The following is a 19,110-nucleotide window of genomic DNA, read 5'->3' as shown; positions in this document are numbered from 1 at the left end:
TCAATCCATAAACTTGTGGGATCTGAAGACTATACAGATATACTGCAAGTCACAAGAACACAATGCATTCCTTTCCCACAAAACGAGCATACGGGCAACAAAAAACCCCATCCCAAACAAAACCGAAAGAATATAGAATATAAGCCACAAAAACATGAAGAAGAATTTCATAGCTTATGATAACAACCAAGATATAGATCAGCACAGAAATAACTAGATTAGCAAGAATGAGTGGAGCAATTAAATTTTTCTCCAGACCAAATCTGACAGACCACAGCATATATCTTTGTAAAACACGTATATTTTGTAAACCACCTTTTTTCATTTACAGTAGAGTCTCATAAGTTAAAAAAAAAAAAAAAAGCATAGTGGAGTGCTAATGTTTTATCATACACTTTTCTTTGTTTTCCCCTTGAAACTGCAGCATTTCCTGATTCCAGGACACCATAAAAGACTAGAACAGGACATATTATAGATCAAGCAGGACCTACTGACTGCATGTTATGCAAATCCCTGCATCAAATGAAGTGGCAGTACTTAAAAAGGGAAAAGCATGCACGAGGTATCACTTTTCAATTAAATACTATTTGGATTGATGCAGCAAAGAGCCATATAATCTTCTGAATAGTTTTTAAGAGGACAATAGAACTGCCTTGGCTTTTGGATCACTAAACCCTACAAAACAAGTATGTTAATGATGGTTGCTGAACAGTCAATTTTATTTCTACATATTTTTTCTGTACAATGTAATACTCAGAATACCAGCAAATATAAGAGCTTTCTGAGTAAGAATACATGTGTGTATTTGTATATACACAGAAAACAAGCAAGACACAGACGCACATCATGCATACCACAAATAAATTTTGACTCTACTGTGGGTACATCACAAGCTCTATATTTATATCTGCCTCCAGTATGTGTTATCTGTGGAAGGCTAGTCCATGTGGTGCTCACAGAATTTATAGACATGACAAAATTCACTGGGACATAGGTGATAAATACAACTTTATTAGCCCAAACACTTTTTTTTTTTTTTTTTTTTTTCAGTTACCAGAAAAAGATTTGCTATGAAAACAATTGTTTTTCCTTTAAGTTTGCTACTGTGTGACAGCACTGGACCAGTGACTGTTTCTCTGACTCTGAGTACAAGAGCTTTCTTTAAATGATGCTTTCCAAGATCAAAATATTCCTGTGATATCCATTACATCTAAAACAGGCCAAATATCAGCTCTGTAAGATACAGGTCTTGATTGTCTGAAACAAAATGGATAACTGCAAACATTTTTTTAGTTTGATAGACAGCAGTAAGTTTCATAGATAGCATGTTAGGTTAACAAGATGAATGTTCTCCTATTTAAAATATTTATCACAAAAGAACTGTTTGGTTACACAGCCAAAAAGAAGAGATGCTCTTGCCATGTGACATTACAACACTTCAGCATTACATATAATAGGTTGTTAGAGGCTGTTTGGCAAGTGCTATGTACTTGTGAAAGGCTTAGAGTGACTACCAAGTTATCATGGCTGCTAAAGGCTGCAGTGAACAAGACCTTGAGCTGTTTTGGAAAGCAACGTCTAACTCAGGGTCAAATACACTGAGCTGCTGCTTATCAAGAGTCTCGTCTTCACTGCTCTTCAAGAGAAATACATGCACTCACTCAACAGTACACCACCACTGTGTCATCAGTATAAAACCAAACATGTAATGTATATTCAAGGGAAATTAGACTTTTTTCTCCTTATGTGTCTTTTTAGAAATTAAGGTCCTTTCTCAGTAGAAAGGTTTTCAAATTACAGTTGAAAGTTCACCTCTTTCTATTATTCATTTTTAGAATTGTGTTGTATAGTGAGAGTATATATATAACTTCGCTTCTCTCTTCTAGAACACTTGACATGTAGGAATAATCAAAGACAAATTAAGAATGTTCTGCTGAAAATATTATTCAGTGAAAGGAACTTTACTTTCCAAGTTTCATCCTTTGTTTAAATTAAACTGTATGAAATACAAGCTGCTAGAAGGTTTCATTAGAACTGGAACTCAATCTTTTGTAGGAAAAACTAGATGAATATTTTCTACTCATGGCAGCTGGATATAACTTCAAGTAAGGTTCTTTTGTAATTCAGAAACCATAGGGAATTCTCCTCACAGAATGTGTCGTTTAAAAGGCCAGATTAAATTCTAAGATATGCTTTGGCTCTGAGACAAACAGCACATCTAACAAATTATACTGACTCTTAGGAGAGAATTTCACCTGCAGATACAAAAGTCTTCCTAGGGATGCTCAAAACAAGTAGTATTATGGTGCCTAAGGCCACCAAATGAACTGGAAATGTACAACTGGCTCTGGCTCAACACAAGAAATAAGAAAAATATTCTCTTCAACTTCTAGTGCTGACATCATGGAGTATGTAAACCCACACCAGACATTGACAGAAGTTTTTATATTTGATTGAGACTGAAAGATCAGACTTGGCATAGAGTGCATCAGCAGAATAAGGAGCTCGTATAGGGAGCTGCCATGTTTTGCTTAATACTAAAGAAGACACCAGGAAGAAGCCCTCAGGACTGAGTGATGAGTGAGGATCTGGTGCTCTAGGCTTTATCTCTTTGGAGCCTGCAAATGGTGAAAGAAAGGGAGGAGAGGAGATAAGGAAAAAAATCAAGTGATGCTTTTGCAGAAAATTCTAGTTCCCAGTATTTATCATAGAATCACAGAATCATAGAATTCTGTTTTGGTTTGGAAGGGACCTTAGAATCTACCATCAGATCTGAGGAGTAAGCAATATGTGAAATTTATGTCAAAATGATGAGATTTTAAATTTATTCTGAAAAGCTGCTTTTGCAGCCACTTACTACCAAACCAAAGCACCTTTGAAGTCAGCAACTTCTCTTCAAAAGCTTCACATGAGATAAACAGAAACTGAAAAAGTCACTGAGGTCTCTTAATGAAAATGAGGTAACATCTAAAACTTTCTTCTCATATTCAAAATCTGTGGCAAATGACCCCAAGTGTTTTCCTAATAACAATCTGAGAGCTGCAAATGGTGAAAATATATTTTGGTTAAGCTCTTGTGCATTTTTTATGTAATCCCGAACAGAAATAGCAATCGTGGAGTATTAGAGTTGTGTAAATGACTTCTGGACAGTGATTAAAAATTTAGAGAATATTGTGATTTTCAAACTGAAGCCGTATTTATCTTCTTTCCATTCTTTCAATCTTCCCAAATAAGACTGTAAAATGCAATATTCATTCCTTGAAGTCAGGCTATAGATTTTTTGCAATGCTGTTTAAGCAATCACCTTGTGCATAACATGACTTGTGCAGGAATTCAGGTCTTCTTCCAGTGTAACTCTGGGAGCCTGTATGATGGGTTGAGAGAGCCTGTCTTTCCTTCACATCCCTCCTGAGCACACAGCCTTCCCTACGGAGTCCTTTGTACAAGGGCATTTGGGATGTGTCATGGAAGGCAACCATGGCTGTCTTCCACGTTTCCAGAACAGAGATTATTTCTTACCTAGAACCAAACTGTACATCATCTGTACCCTCTTCTGTCTGTAATTAGATCTGAGTTCAGTAAGATTTTCACCCAAAAAGGATAAAAGCACATTCATGTTAATGTATGTTACAGTAACAAAAACTAAATTACAACTACCAAAAATTACTAGATTTCTCAAAATGAGCTTTCTTCCTCTACAATCAAACAGATTCAATGGATATCAGCAATTTATAAACTGGCAGCTCAAATCAAATAATAATTGCCTTCCAAAGGCAAAATACAAAGATGAGACTAACCAATAAGAATTTTACCACTAATTTCATCTACTGAGAATTTTTAACCAGGTGATGTAATCCCAGTGTCCCATATCAGAATATTCTGACACCATCCTATCTATAAAAACGGGTGAAAAAAAAAATAAAATATTAAAACATTTTGAAGAGATATGAAAAAAAAAAAAAAGATCAAAAACCCCAGGTAACTGAACATACATTCTGGTTGAATGCAAATTCACATCTTCAGTGACTAAATCAGCTTTCTCTGCCTGAATTCCCTTTACTTTCACTTCAGGGCCAGGTTTGTACTGAATATTTCTGTTACAAGAGTTTGAACTTTTCTCAAGTGTCTGAGCAGAAGGAACTAAATTCTCCACTGAATGTAAAGCTTTGCATGATACATAGCTGGGGATTCAAAGAAAACACTGGTTTATTTTAAAAATAAAAAGTTGGCCTACTCACTGAAATACTAGGACATTTTAGTTGTTTTCTCTCTGATCTACAAAGCTAGATGGAATTCTAATGAGAAAGTATTTCTCTGCTGAGACTTTCAAAGCTTCTTGTTTATGGGAGCATGGAAGCAAAGTTTTTCAAAGGGTTTCAGTATCTTCACCTACAGTACTTGCCATAAACAGTAGGGAAGGAGGAATACAAATATATGAGGAGAAAGGGAAAGAAAAAGTTTACCAGCAGGCAAAGCAAACTTTATTATTTTTTAAAGAAAATTTCTGTTCACCTCAATTTTGTAAATCAATTTCCTATTGATAGTAGTACTGTGGCATTTTGATTTTGTTTTTTTTTTTTTTTTTAATGAAATACTACTTCAAATATGATTGTGTAACCTATTTACCTTAAACATGAGAAGAAAAGCTTGTGAAGTCTGATTCCAAACAGGTAACCCACAAGAGTGTGAGGGGAAAAAAAAAAAGTATTCAATTAATGAATAAATTAATATTAAGAGCAATCTTTCTCTTGCTGGGATGTGACTCCACTATTTTTCACATTTTTCAATTAAACTTGCAAAATAGTAAGACAGCAGATTTGGTATATAAATTATGTTTGCTATCAAAACATAACCTACCCTCTCACAACCAACTGACAAGAGCCTTTTACATCTTCTTTTTTTCTATCTCTGACAATATTTGCAAGTCCACTTACATTTCCAGTAAAGTCACAGTTACTTCTTGGTCTTCACTTTCAGAGAAATTAATGAGAGCTGAGGGAAATGAACCTTGCAGAATAGGGTCTCAGAATCTCAAATCATAATAAATAAAGTTATCTGTAGTATTCTACCAATATAGAAGTTTTTAACTAATTAATTTTCAAAAGGAAATACTGAAGAGATTCTCCTTTGTTAGTTGAAAATACTCATGTAACGTGAGATATGGAAATTACAACTATTATATGCAAGTGAAGAACAAAGAAATCTGAAGACCTAATCTATCTCCATTAAGATTCCATTATGGTATGTGCAGTTTCTTTCTATAACACACTGTATGAAAGCAAGCTGAAGAAAAATGTATGTACCTAAAGTCAGTATTTGGATTTATCAAATTATGTGGTAACCATTGAATAATAACATACTGCATAAAAGCACTTCTAATATTCATGTGTCCAAAGCCCCCACACAGACTGCCTCCACCTTCCCTCTTCATTTTGTCTGCTTGAGCACATTACTTCTGCAAAGAGAGAATTATTTTATTGTGTTGACCCTAAACCATGATCCAGGTACACCATTCAGCAGCTTCCAAAATGAGTCTGTGAAGAGGAGACTATCCCAAAATGTCTAAAAGACTCAGAATTGCTCTAACATTCTATCCCATCACCACATGCGATCTACTGAGAAGCAGCTAAACATTCAATTTTTTTCCCAAGGCACTTAAAGGCTTTCTCATTTCCATTCCTTTCTGTTTATTTTAAACCTGTTATTCAAGCGTTAATTATTTTCAATTATCTTATAGGTTTTTCTGTGCATGGTCTATTCCTCTGCTTATGTAATTACCTTGGCTAGCATATCCATAATATTATATAAGATTTTAGTTTAATTTAATAAGTCTCAGTGGAAAATACAGATGTGGCCTTCAGTTACCCTAGAGGACCCTGACTGTGTGTCTAGCTCAGCAGTTCTGCAGCTATAAACACAGTACATGAACCAAGTCATTTTACTGAGAAGAAACCCCTGACCCCCTTCTGGTTTGTGCACTACTCTTCTCCTTGTGTTTGGCCACAGTAAAATTGTGTTTGCTGCCTTTTAGCTTTGTTACAACAGACACAATAAAATGTGAATCTGCTCTGTGAAAGGAACAATTTAGACATGACATGCTTTCTCTATCCTGAATGCCCCAGGCTTGGGTCAGATGGGAAATGTTTTTTTTTTGAGAATCTGGCAAAATGTATTTTGTTTGTTTGTTCTACAAAAGTAAAGAATCAATAACAACAAGGATGAAAAAGGGCAGACCAGGCTTCTTCATGTCATCGTACCAACAGGAAGGTCAGCATACCAAAAGCCTCAAGAAAATTAAGCAGGCAGATCTCCACTTGTGGAGTAGAAGGAAAAAAATCATGCACGCAGCTGATGTGAAAGGTGCTAAAGACAAGGCAATGATTCCCTCTTGACTTTGGTTTGAGCTCAAATATCACTGCAGATTCAGAAGGAATGAAGCAGGGGGGGGAAGGGTTTTTTGTCGTTGTTACCTTTTTTTTTTTTTTTTTTCCCAGACATGCACTGGTGCATGTGCACGTACATACTGTTAGAAACCAAATATATGATAGGGCCCTGATCCTGATGAAGAACAAAGAGATAAGTATGAACCCATTTCTATAGGATACATGTACCTAAACTTTAATGAAAACTCTGCTGTGTCTAGCATATATTACCAGAGGTACTGTAAGTGAACATTTCCTGATTATATAAAGACTGTACCTTATTACAGTGCAAAAACATCCACCATACAAGTGACAGCTCTATAAACGGTCAGAATCCTGGGTTTCCAACTGTTCTAATTCAATCTTTAAAAAATTTCTATTTGTATGGAATATAAAGCTTCAATTGTGTATTTCAAAGTTCTATTAAAAAAAGAAAAAAAGGCAAACTCTGTTCCTATTTTAGGCTGTGTCCACAAAAAGTTGAATTAAATGAATTGACTAATCTGTGAAGGAGTCAAAGCTTTTCTTTACTTTGCTGGCCTTACAACTTGAACTGAACTGAGAAAAATATAGTGACAAAGTCCATTTGCAATCTCAACTCCTTTTTATGGCAAGGGTCTTTATGATACAACAGGGAGATCACAGGCTTCACTTGGTATAATCTGAAATAATTTGTATAAAATGATAATATACAACATGAGAAACTCAATAATTTCTCAATGAATCAAAGAAGGAAAATTCTTACTCAAAACCAAATAAATTAGTGAAACAAAAACTCAGGCATTTCTTGGATTTATCTGCAATAATTTAGTGTGAGAACACTGCACTAATACAAGGCTTTCTGTATGATTAGAAAATGTTATTGAAGTTGAGTGAATACTGTATTCGTAACTGATTTTATGAACAGTGACATCATGATAAAAACATTAAACCAATGATGTATTTTAAAACAAGAAAGAATATCTTACATCTCCTTTAGCATCCCTCTAGAAACTTCCCTTTTGAACTTACTTATGCTGCAGTTGTTGAACTCTATGTCATCTATTGCTGCTCCTCCTCCAAGGTCTCTGGTACGAATGCCTTCAAAGACAACTTCAAAATTCCTCAGTTTCCCCAAGTGTAACTCGACTTTATTCCACTTGTCACCATGAGTTCCTGATTCGTCCCATATTTTCACAATTCCAGCATCAGTCTGAATTTGAATGAAATATACATATGGATTATCAATTACCAGTTTTGGGAAAAACAAAAACACAATACCAAGCAAAACAAAAACAATCCAAACACAAAATGAAACAAGAGAGAAGATTGGAAGACAACCTTTCTGTTTTGTCGAGAAATGGTAAAGATATGCTTTGCCAGGATAAAAACAGTGAAATGGGATGATTATCATACAAATCACATAAACCTCAATAGTAAATGGAGTCTTGGTACGAAATTACTATGTGTATAATTGAACTCCAAACCAGTCCATTTTGGTGGAGTTGAATTTAATTTTATATAATACTGAGATTTGTTCATTTAGAATATATTATTCAATTTAGTCTACCATTTTAAAATTAGAGCATCCAATGAGCAAAATCTTTAAAAAGTTGTGACAATGGTAGTGACAGGGGAGAAAAAACAAATATAAGATAATCATATGTCCAATTTAGTTTATTTGAAGGTATTATAAATAAGAGAATTCTGACTTTCAAATAAGCTAATACATTTTAAAGATCATCTTTAAATATCTAATCATATCACGTAACTGGCCAATCAGCAGCAAACAACTTGCTTCACTTTTTAATAGTTGTGTTAGAATGCAGATACACCAGTTTCAATTGCTGTGAATAGAAGACACACATATATATATAATACCACAGAAAGTACATACTTGCAGAAGTTTTGCATATGTCCCATTTAGTTTTATGATTGTGTAAATAATAATCCAAATTGTAAATAAGACATTTTTTGCTAGTCTTTACTCAGCAAGTCCATTAGGACTCCAGCTAGGGTTAATAAAAACACCATGCAATGCATCAAACAGCTAAATATACTGCACAACAAAGGTTCTAAGGAAGTAGTACACGAACAAGCAAAATCTAAGGAAAACAGAGACAACAGTAAAAATAGGCAGGGAAGCCAACTAATTACATTTCTTTATACATGATGAACCTGTTAGATCAGATGTGTGTTAATAAGATTGTCTTATGCATATTTATGATAAGAAAATGAAGCTTGGTGCTTTAGATACTGTATTCTGAGTAGCAAAGTGCAGACAAGCATGTACAAAAATGTTCTATTAGTTATTCCTGAACTAGGGAATTCACAGAATTGTTGAAGTCTTTTAGAAGGAGGTCCTCAGACCTACAAAAACATAGAGATACTGAGGTGTGACTTTGTGACATTGTTCTGGAAAATAATTTCTAACTGTAAAGAAGTTAGTTGAAAACAACAGCAATGTTAAATTGCTGAGTAGGAAAGAAAACACAGGGAAGCATCTCCATAACTGCATGTAAAGTCACAGATACTCAGCTGAACAACTCCACTGCTGCACACTACTAATCCTGTTGGAGTAGCGGTGACAGTAGCCCTTTTATCAGTCAGGATGACTGAACACACAAGCACCTCCAGAGGCAAGTTTAGACATTGCATCTTCAGTTATGTCTCATTGCTTTAAAGCCAATGACACACTCCATTAAAGAGAAAATAATATAACAGGACCTTGTTGATGCTTTGCACCACTAATTCCACAGTCAATGACAACTGGTTATGATTTTGTTGACGTATTTCTCCCACTGAGACTTCTGACTCTACTTATGTGCCATCACCTCTGACATCCATTCATTTATAGGGTAGGCCACAAACCTTTCAGGCTTATAATCAATACAACTAAGGGGAACTGGCATAGAACGAACACTTTCTAAAAATTCCAGTTAAATTTTGAGCTGGAAACACAGCATAGAGGACTCTTTATTAACACTGAGATAAAATGAGTAGATACAGTAATTGAAGCTGATTTTAACAGTGGTAAAACAGTTTTTCAAATCTAACTGAACTTTATTCATATTATTATTTTTCATCAAATATGTGGTCTCAACAATATCTATTCCATTGATTCTGATATTTTTCAATAATCTCCAAAAAGGTATCACATATTATTGGGGTAATTTGTTTAGTCTAGAGACATTTTTCTTCTATCCTTGACATGAATAAAATGGATGGTTATGATGAGTTACATTTGGCTTTAAGGTCTCCAACATGAAATAAAAAGCAAAACTTAGAAGAGAAGCACTTTTTAACCCTTAATCCATTTATTTAGTCTGCAACCTCTCCTGTCTGCCCTTGAGAACTCTTTGGAACAGGGAAGTTTTCCAAACATTATTTATAAGAAAGTACTGATTAATCTTTTCAAAGTTTTTCAGTGCTATTAGTGGTGACATTAAGAGACTTAAAATTAAGCTGATAATAATAATACTAAATGATAAGGAAATTCCTTTACTTCTGTGCATTCAAGTAAGGTAGAAAAATTGAAAACTTTAATCTATGCCAAAATCAAGTCCTAAACCTATAAAAAAATTACATGTGTTTAATTTTTATTTATGATAGTCAGTGGAACTTCTTAAAATATAAAGACATGAGTATTTATTTAAAATCTGGAAATGTTAGATGTAGCACAGTTGGCCAGAATACGAGCTTTACTTTTACTGTTAACCTGATTTTGATTGATTTCACAGTATATTTTATTACTTTGCTTTATGTTAAAACTTATGTTTATCATGCTGATTTTTGAGTAAAGGATGCTGTGAGTAACAAGTAACACTGATCACGTACTTGTTTAGAAGTATCCACATAAAATATTGTAGCAATCAATCTGTAAACATAAACAATAAATATAAAATATCAAGTGCTTATACAGTTACAGGAACAGTGCTATTTTTTTCCACAGTGAGACACTTTGTAGTGTATGTAGAAAACTTTTTGCCAGAAAGAATTTTTACAAGAGAAATGGTAGTCTCCTTGCATTTCAAAAATTCTTGAATATGAGTACATGAATAAAACATAGAAGGGAGAGATGTTTCTCTTCCTGTCTGGGTTCAACATTAGCAGTTCCTATACAACACCAGTACTTCATAAAGCATGAAAGGCTGATTTTTCACTTGGTCAGCTACAGCTCTACATAACAAAATGAAAAGCAAGCTCATCCTCTGCATAGCTGCATGAACACTGCTCTAATCCACAGCGAAAAGTCCCTTGAAAAACACAAGCCTTGTCTGCATGAAACAGCTGAGGAAGAGGTGGGAATGGGAGAGACAAGCAGGAAGCTTGGCTCTCCTCCTCTCCTCAGGTCCAGACAGTGGAGCTGCCTTGACTAAGGACTCTAAGCTATACATGTCTGCTGGATACATTCTTGGCATGAGAGGATCATCGTTTGTAAGCTTTGCAGATTCCATGTCATAAATTATTGTTTTGTTTTCTGCACTCCCCAACCATTTAATCCGTCTGGTGCTCTGGCATTCCTTTCATATCTTTGGAATGTGTTTGCTTCTAAAATAAACATAAATATGTCCTGAGGGAGGGAAAAAATCAGTTTGCACTTTAACCTGCCTGTTTCTTCCAAAAATCCTTTCATCTTTTTTCAGTTGATATACATGTATTAATGTAAGACAGAGATATGCAAAAGAGAGATATGACAATCAGAACAAATGTGTCTCAATGTAGAGGAGGCTGGACACCACATTGTCACCTTTTTGTTTTTATGAGGCTGTTCTACTGACAAATACCAATTGTCTAGATTGTACTTCAACCAGGCCTGGTAGCAAAAGGCCCAATCTAATTCTGTGCTCCAACAGACTGATAAAAGATGGTTAAGATCTGTCATTTTGATGGATAGTACTGCCTCTGTTGGATGGGGGGGTGAGTTGATCATCCTGATTGTTGGTCAGAGCAGAAATCCCATTTTCCTGTGAACCTGCTGGAGTCTAGCTACATGTGGTTCTTCCACAAAAAAAACCAGACCCAACCCAAAAACCAACCAACCAAACACAACACAACGAACAAAAAACCCAACCCAAACAAACAAAAACAGAAAAAATCCCAAACAAACAAACCAAACCAAAACCAAAACACCAAACAAACCAAAACAAAACCAAGCAAAACTGTAATCTATTTTGCTGCCACTCATCCACATCTCAGGTTTCAGCCCTCTTCTACACTGTAAGCATCATACCCTAGGCTCCACATTTTCTTCTTTGCTACACTTGCTTGCATGTAATTCCAGTCTCTCTTTGTCTCATGCCAAGACTTTTGTATCAAAGCCACATTATTTTCCTCATGTCTCATTACATTTGTCTTGGCCTTTCTTCCAGTTCATATTTGTTCACCTCACACTCTCCCTTACATTCCTTAAACCATGTAATCATCTAGTTTTGGATTTACATCCTCTTGTTGCCTGCATTTCTACTCCAGCAGAGTGATGGATAAGATTCTTGCATCACTTAAACCACCAACCTACCATCCTCAGCCAAAGAGGGTATTCCAAAGTAACATGAAAGACTAGCATCCAGAAAACACTATATGTGGAAGGAAAACTAACCTTATCTTTCCAAACAAAAGGCTAAATTTCAGTTGTGAATCCTGAACTATGAGACTTGATAATAATTTTTACTTTTTATATATATGCAAGTCTTTGAAAGCAGGGAGAAGAGAGAGTCTCAGATCTCACTGAGACAGAATGCACAATATTTTTGCCCTAAAAACTTAATCAAAATATATTTTTTAGCAAGATATCTCATTTGACAGCAAAACACTAACAGTGACACATCACTGCTAACACATGATAACTACCAGATTTTTCTCTATTCAGACTAAAATCTCATGCTATGTCTTAAATATCTTTCTGTGGATGTCACCCTCAGTGTGGCTAGAGTAACTTAATCTTTCTTATGTTTTCTTTTATGACTTCTGTGAACAGCCCCACAACCTGCATGCCACTCAAGCTTGTAATTTTATTATTGCTAAAATCTTTCTAAATCCTTATGCAGTTTATGTTAATATTTTGAAACATTTCCTGTGTAACATCTCAAAGAACATTGTAAGTTAAAATTCAGTAGTTCTTATAATCTAATAAGGGCTGATAAAGCCTTCATCTAACTTTTTTTTTGACCTGCACAGCCCATTCTTTTAAGTATTTTAACTCTTTCTGAACTCATTTTACCTCCTCTAGCTGAATTCTACCTGTAATGCCAAACCAAACTATTTTGAAGTGTCTTTTATACCATAGCCCCAGCTTTATCTTTTATTCTTTGTCAAGAAGTTATTTCCTTGCTGGTCTAATTCTTGATACAGGAATTCATTGTCCATTTATTACTTATTAAAATGTATAAATCCATGTTTTCTTCTGAGCCCCATCCCTCTTCTGGGATAAAGTATTTGTAAATATCTCCTTCCTTTGCAAGTTATATCTAGAAAAAACTTCTTTCAAACAATATAGATATGGATGTACTTCGGTGACTCTCAATCACGACCAACAGCATTTCATAGCTCCTTTGAAAACCCAGTGAACCAGTGTGTCCTTTCAAAAGTCTTTGTATGTGCACACACATATCAATATTCCAATTACAATACCTAATAATTAGCACTTAAATAATGAGTATTTTGGAGGCAACAGTACAGCACTAAAGTATCAATAAAACCTCCAAGTATTATAATAATTCTTTTTCTCAGGAAGTCAGATATTTTCCTTATGCAAATAAACAGGGAACCACTAGAACTTCCTATTAATAAAGGGAAAAGAGGTACAGAATGTTGTCACAAGAGCAGGCAGAAGTTTCACTGCGCAAGTACTATCACAGCAGCCACCATAGTGCAAGTCCTTCCATGGATCAAAAAACACCCAACAGCCATGCTGCCCAGTCATACCTCTTGACACACAAAAAGTTATTTTGATTTCAAACAAGTTAACTTGGTAACATGTATCTATACCTATAGCATAAAAGAAAGAAATAGAGTCTGATTTATCAAGTGTCCGCATCATAGGTCCAGATTGCAATAAGTTTGTTTGTTCCATTCTGGAACAGTGGGAAGGGAGGAAACCAGCAGTCTCTATATCCTTAATGGTCATCTAATCTTGTTGCAGAAAAAAATACTTAAAGAGGATTATTTGTTGGTCATACCCATACGTTTTAGAGGACAAGAGGATCATGGGCTACAATAGAAGAACACCCGCTTATCGTGTTTCTCACTTGTCACTTTGGACTTATTTCTTCATGGCATGGGATCCACTATCCCCTAAACTCAATCTGAGAAAATCTGAAAGTCCAATGTTATTGGCACATCAGCTAACAAAATTTCATTTATTCCCAAAAACACACACTGAGAGAACTAAAAACAGATGTGAAAGAGAGTGTTTTCATTTAAGGCACTAAAAAGTTAGTATTGATTGCATGTCACTGCCCCCTAGGGGTTAACATAAGTGAAGGACAAGCTGAGGTGATGAGCCACCATTAAGGAAAACTTGACAGTAAAAGGCATGTTTTTCCATTGACTCGTAGCAATGGGTCATGGTTTCTCACTACCCCATCATACTGGGCAATAAAGCCTTTCAGAAAATGGCAGAATTTTCTCTAAGATGAACATAACCAGGTTAGATCTATATGTCTATGTCTAGCCATATTAGAAAATTCTGTTCTTATTCAGAGGATTTTTATATACCTTTTGATAGTCTGAGGGGAATTATTTCTTAATGATTTCATTACATTGCAATTCAGAATCTTATTCATGCTTGTCTTCATCTGAAGAATGATCTAAAGTGTTTATAATCTCATTTCTGAGAACTTCAGGGAGAAAGTATATCTTACTGGGCTCAATATCCTCATTAATTCACCAGGGGATACTAAGAATGAAGGACAGGGAAGGATTTCTTTCTGCCTTAGAATTCCTTTCATTTTGTGGCTGGGTTTAATATTTTCCCTATGTGGCAGAGACCACCGCTATTCTTAAGGCTACATTTCTACAACAGTCAGAACAATGTCAGGAACTTAATCCAAAGCATGCAAGAGGAGTATGTGATTTCCTGTTACAAGATATTGCAAAGAAACTTCTTATGAATGCACTCTCTGTCAGAAGAATACACTAAGTGTTCCAAATGCAATTATAAAAGTTCCGCTATGAGACAATCTGCCTTGTTACGTCTGCAGTGAAACAGCAATGAAACACAGATTTTGTTTTTGATCCGCACCTCTCCTTCTATTCATCTTCCTAGCTGGGTTCAAAATATTTCCCTGGTTCATTTGCATCTGATATTTATTTCAGCAGAGCCACAGGAAATGAAGCTGAGCTAACCAAATGGATGGAGGCAATAAAAACATTTGCTAAATATTCCTGGACTCTTCAAACCAAATATACTTGAAGGCTTTTTAATCACAGACAGAATATTTTCAAATGATTCATCAAAAAACATGATCTGTTTTTTATCAATACCATAAATAGAATTTCAAGATTTACTGTATCAAAAGGCTTCTCTTTCTGCAGCACCCTTCAGACTTCTGAGAGAAGTCAAGCTCTTTTTACATATTTTTTTAAGTGTTAGGAAAAAGCTTTTCTCCTGTCCTTTCAGATTTCTTTGAAAACAGTATCTTCCTGGCAAGCTGTTACCATCCCAAGTTTTCAAAACAAGATATGTGTTATGCAAAGTGCAGAAACATAATACGGAATGAACATAATGTGACTTTAACTGTCACTGCTAATTTCTCTAGCTTTTGATGCATGGTAATCCCTCTGTTTTACAAGAGTGTTTCAGGAGGGCAGTTTACTTTTCATGCTACTACTTGTTTTAGAATCAAGAATATTTTCATGAGATGCAAATGAAGTTAATAAATAAAACTGGTTTTAATGAAGTTTTACTTTTCTTGGTGTGGTATAATCATTAAAACCTTTTGAAGGCTGAACAAACAGTTTAAAGATGAAGTGTCTCAGGATGAGGTATGTTCCTTCCTTACCCCTTTTGTTCAATACAGAGTGGAGTGCAGTCCTGTGCTTTTACATGTGCATAAAAGAAACAGGAAGTGGAAGGAAGAAAAATCCCATTTTCCTCATTTTACCATGTTTTAAAAACCTCTCCTATGAAGCTGTATTTCTTCAGATCACAGAACAGAGAGTATCTCTTCCTAGGACTAAGTCTGTCAGACATAGTTAAAAATAAAACAAAAACCACCCTCCCAATGCCCCCAAATAAACAAAACAAACAAAAAACCCACAACACATTAAAATGCAATAACACTGAAGATTGATGCTGTATAGCAAAATCTCTTATCTTAAAGGAAAAGATGTGAGTTATTGTGTCTTCTTTACCTAAAATTATTTTCTAAGCATATGACAGACTCTATCTCTTTTCTCATTTCTCACTGATTTCCTCTTAAAACCTAACTTCCTAAAAGAGTATTGCTTAGGTTATTTGAAAACAGTAACTTAAATGTACAGAGTTTGACCTTATGTTTCATTCAAGCGAAAAAAGCTCTACATCAGATAAATCACAGAATCACAGAACGTTAGGGACTGGAAGAGACCTCGAAACATCACCTAGTCCAATGCCCCCACCGGAGCAGGAACACCTAGATGAGGTTACACAGGAATGTGTCCAGGTGGGTTTGGAATGTCTCTACAGGAGGAGACTCCACAACCTCCCTGGGCAGCCTGTTCCAGTGCTCTGTCATCCTCGATGTGAAGAAGTTTCTTCACAACCTATAGTACCAATTTTTTGAAATTATTTAAGTGAATCAAAGAATGAACTCAAGCCAATATATTTGTTCACGCAAGATTTGGATTCTATGTTTAATTTTCTTTCCTCTTTCCTCTTATCTTCTTTCCTTTTTTTCTTCTTTTCGGTCATGAGTTATGAATGAGCATGTATGTCCTCTGGCACACAGTCACCAGGCTGACAACAACTCAATACAAGAAGTTCAATGGCACTTTATAGCAGCACTAATTACAAAAATTCAGCCTTGACAAACTACTTAATTGTAGGGAAAGACGCATACTCTGTATGGCAAGTGTAATGTTGGTAGGTGTATGCAAACAAACCAAATAAAACATTTTTACATGTTGTTAATCATGTAGGAAAATCTTGGTGCACCAGTAGTTATTTACTACTCTGCCCTTAGCTACTGCTTTGAAGATTTGTCTCTCCTATTACGTGACCCACAGACACCTTTGGTTAAGATTACTGTTACCTTTAGAAAATTACTGCTAATTATCTGAACGTTGAAGCTCTGCATTAAATATACAATTCAAAAATTATTAAGTCTACCTAGAATAGCTCTGAGAGAGACAAACAGAAACAATTGCAGTGTAGGGAGATATTTTAAACTTGAAAGTTACACTTTCTGTCACTAAGCTAAGGGATGCTGAGGGATGCAGATAACAAAAAGGCAGATAACAAAACTGCAACAATCTACAGAGTAATATTCCCCAAAGACCAAAAGATAGGAAAATGTAAGTAATGAGTAATGCAAGAGGATGACTTTTACTTTCGGGATATGCTGCTGAAAGTGATGAGCTTATTCAAGTTCCAGTGACTTCAATGAACATTCATCACTCTCAGCACTGAAGAGAATACATTAAAAATAAGATTCTCTCTAATTTTTCAGAGTTCTATTTTGACAAGAACCAGAAATGCTGTTTGGTATGTCTCTGCCTTCTATAAAAACACTTGAAAAAGAAACATCAAGATGATCAAATGGTATCTTTAAGAAATCATTTGATCTGGGCAAAATGCATGAAAAATTGACTTCACTTGTAAGGATAACTTACAAAATCACGTAATTGTATTTTCACAGTGCATTATAGAAAGAAGGAAAACAACAAGATGAACCACTGATGTTTCAGTCTTCAAGGCTTCTATTAGACAGTCTGCATGTATTAGTCTCAGCAGATTTTCATAATAACAGCTAATGACAAAGCCCATCCATCTACTCATCCATCCCTTTCATTTCCTCCTTTGTGGAAAGCATTAAGATGATTTTCACTCTCTGAAATATCTTTTCTCCAGTTTTCATTTCCAAAATTAATATCACTGTAATAAAGAAATAGGCATTTCAGCAAGGGACATGAACAAATTTGATAAATTAATTTATGCTACTGATGAAATTCCTTTTTTTAAAATGGACCAATTTTGGAATTTTGGAATTTCATATTGAATTCCTTTAGAGCATCAGAAGTCATTAACAGCTCACCCTGTCATGAGTGACAGCACTTGCAACATTTCTAGGAGCGAAATGTTAGGCTTTTGTTTCTTAATTGCTGTAAATACTGAGTTGAGAAAAGCCAGTTTCAAAAACACTTCGACAAAAAACAACTGATAATTTATCTGGATACACAATTTTGTTTGAAGCAGGTAGACATTTCAAGGTATGATGTTATACATTCAAAACTCTTACTTTGGAAAAGAAATGTATACTGGGAAGGCAAGAATAATGTATTGATTTTCTTTTAATTATTCTGTGTCACCTTCCTAAAACTTTGAATATCCTGTGAAAAGGCTCTTAAAATATATCTTCATCATGCACATTATCCTTACCAATTAGAACAGAGAAATAAAACAGTTCCACTTTGTCAAAGAGGATTCATTATCCACCTTGTACTACTTCATCCTGTCTTCATTTCCTAACCTTCCCAGCTCTCCTTTCTCCTCTAATGCAAACATCTCTTCTTCATTTCCTAGTATAATCTACCTTCTTTTGGTTTTGTTTTTCAGGTAGCTTAAGGGATACAATTATTATTACTTGGATTTCATTTTTTTCCTTTCATTCAAATGCTGACTAAGAATAAACATCAAAGCCATTTTTTAAGACCATTCGCATTTCAGGCAGCTTAGTTAAATTTTGACTCAAACCTTGTCACACCTATGTTTTAATTGTGTTTTAAAGGTCTCCTCAGATTGTCCACATCTTAGAGTTGAGTAATGATAATTCTCAGGAAAACTGAAGCTTGAAAAAGAAGAAATCACAACTACAAAAACTCTAGGAAGACTCTGGACAACTGTTACAACCCTCCACAGTGCCAAACAGGACAGTGTGATAATCATTGTGCAAAAGTAGATTACCTGGATTACAAGACAAAGGTCAAACCTTTACTTATACTGACTACCTAAACAAATGCAGAACATATACAGTATGGGATGCAAAAAAAACCAGCTTATGAATCAAGATAATAAAAAGACATATACGGAAATGGTAGAACCTCAAATCTGTCGTGTTTTTCCTCTTACAGAGAATACTCGGAATACCATATTTGAAAATGTGAGGCATAATCACATTCCAAATTTCAGCCTTTTATTATGCAGCTTTAACTCTTTGACACATCTACATATCTTTCCCCCGTTAACATTCTTCTTTATCAGATGGATTATGGAATGAGACAACAAATACAAAATTGTTGTCCGAATAGGAGGTGCATGCCCCTAATAAGTCTACAACCAGTGGTGACATCCATGTTCCAACCTGACTTCAGAGTACTCAATAGGGAGGGAGCTGGCTGGGCACAGCCCTCTGAGTGCCTTGGGAAGTCTGTACATGCAACCAACCATGGTGAAACTGGGACATGGGCAAAACTCACATCTTAGGACCACAGATCACATCAGATACTGCCAATGTGTATTTGTCTAAGATGTCTTTTATGAGGGTTGTGAAGCACCTTTCTTTTCACGTAT

At 35.2% G+C, this 19,110-nt stretch overlaps 1 protein-coding gene across 1 annotated transcript in view; it reads right to left on the bottom strand.

Moving 5' to 3' along the window:
* MALRD1 (MAM and LDL receptor class A domain containing 1) overlaps positions 1-19,110 on the bottom strand; it is a 296,432-nt gene that overhangs the window by 83,713 nt on the left and 193,609 nt on the right. Inside the window, exon 30 of the mRNA XM_071805517.1 lies at positions 7,434-7,614. Coding sequence (XP_071661618.1) covers positions 7,434-7,614 — 181 coding nt within the window. The remainder of the gene's footprint in view (positions 1-7,433; positions 7,615-19,110) is intronic.

The sequence above is a fragment of the Patagioenas fasciata genome, chromosome 2 (assembly GCF_037038585.1).
Source record: "Patagioenas fasciata isolate bPatFas1 chromosome 2, bPatFas1.hap1, whole genome shotgun sequence".
NCBI classification, from domain to species: domain Eukaryota; kingdom Metazoa; phylum Chordata; class Aves; order Columbiformes; family Columbidae; genus Patagioenas; species Patagioenas fasciata.
This window is presented reverse-complemented; position numbering and strand designations above follow the sequence as displayed.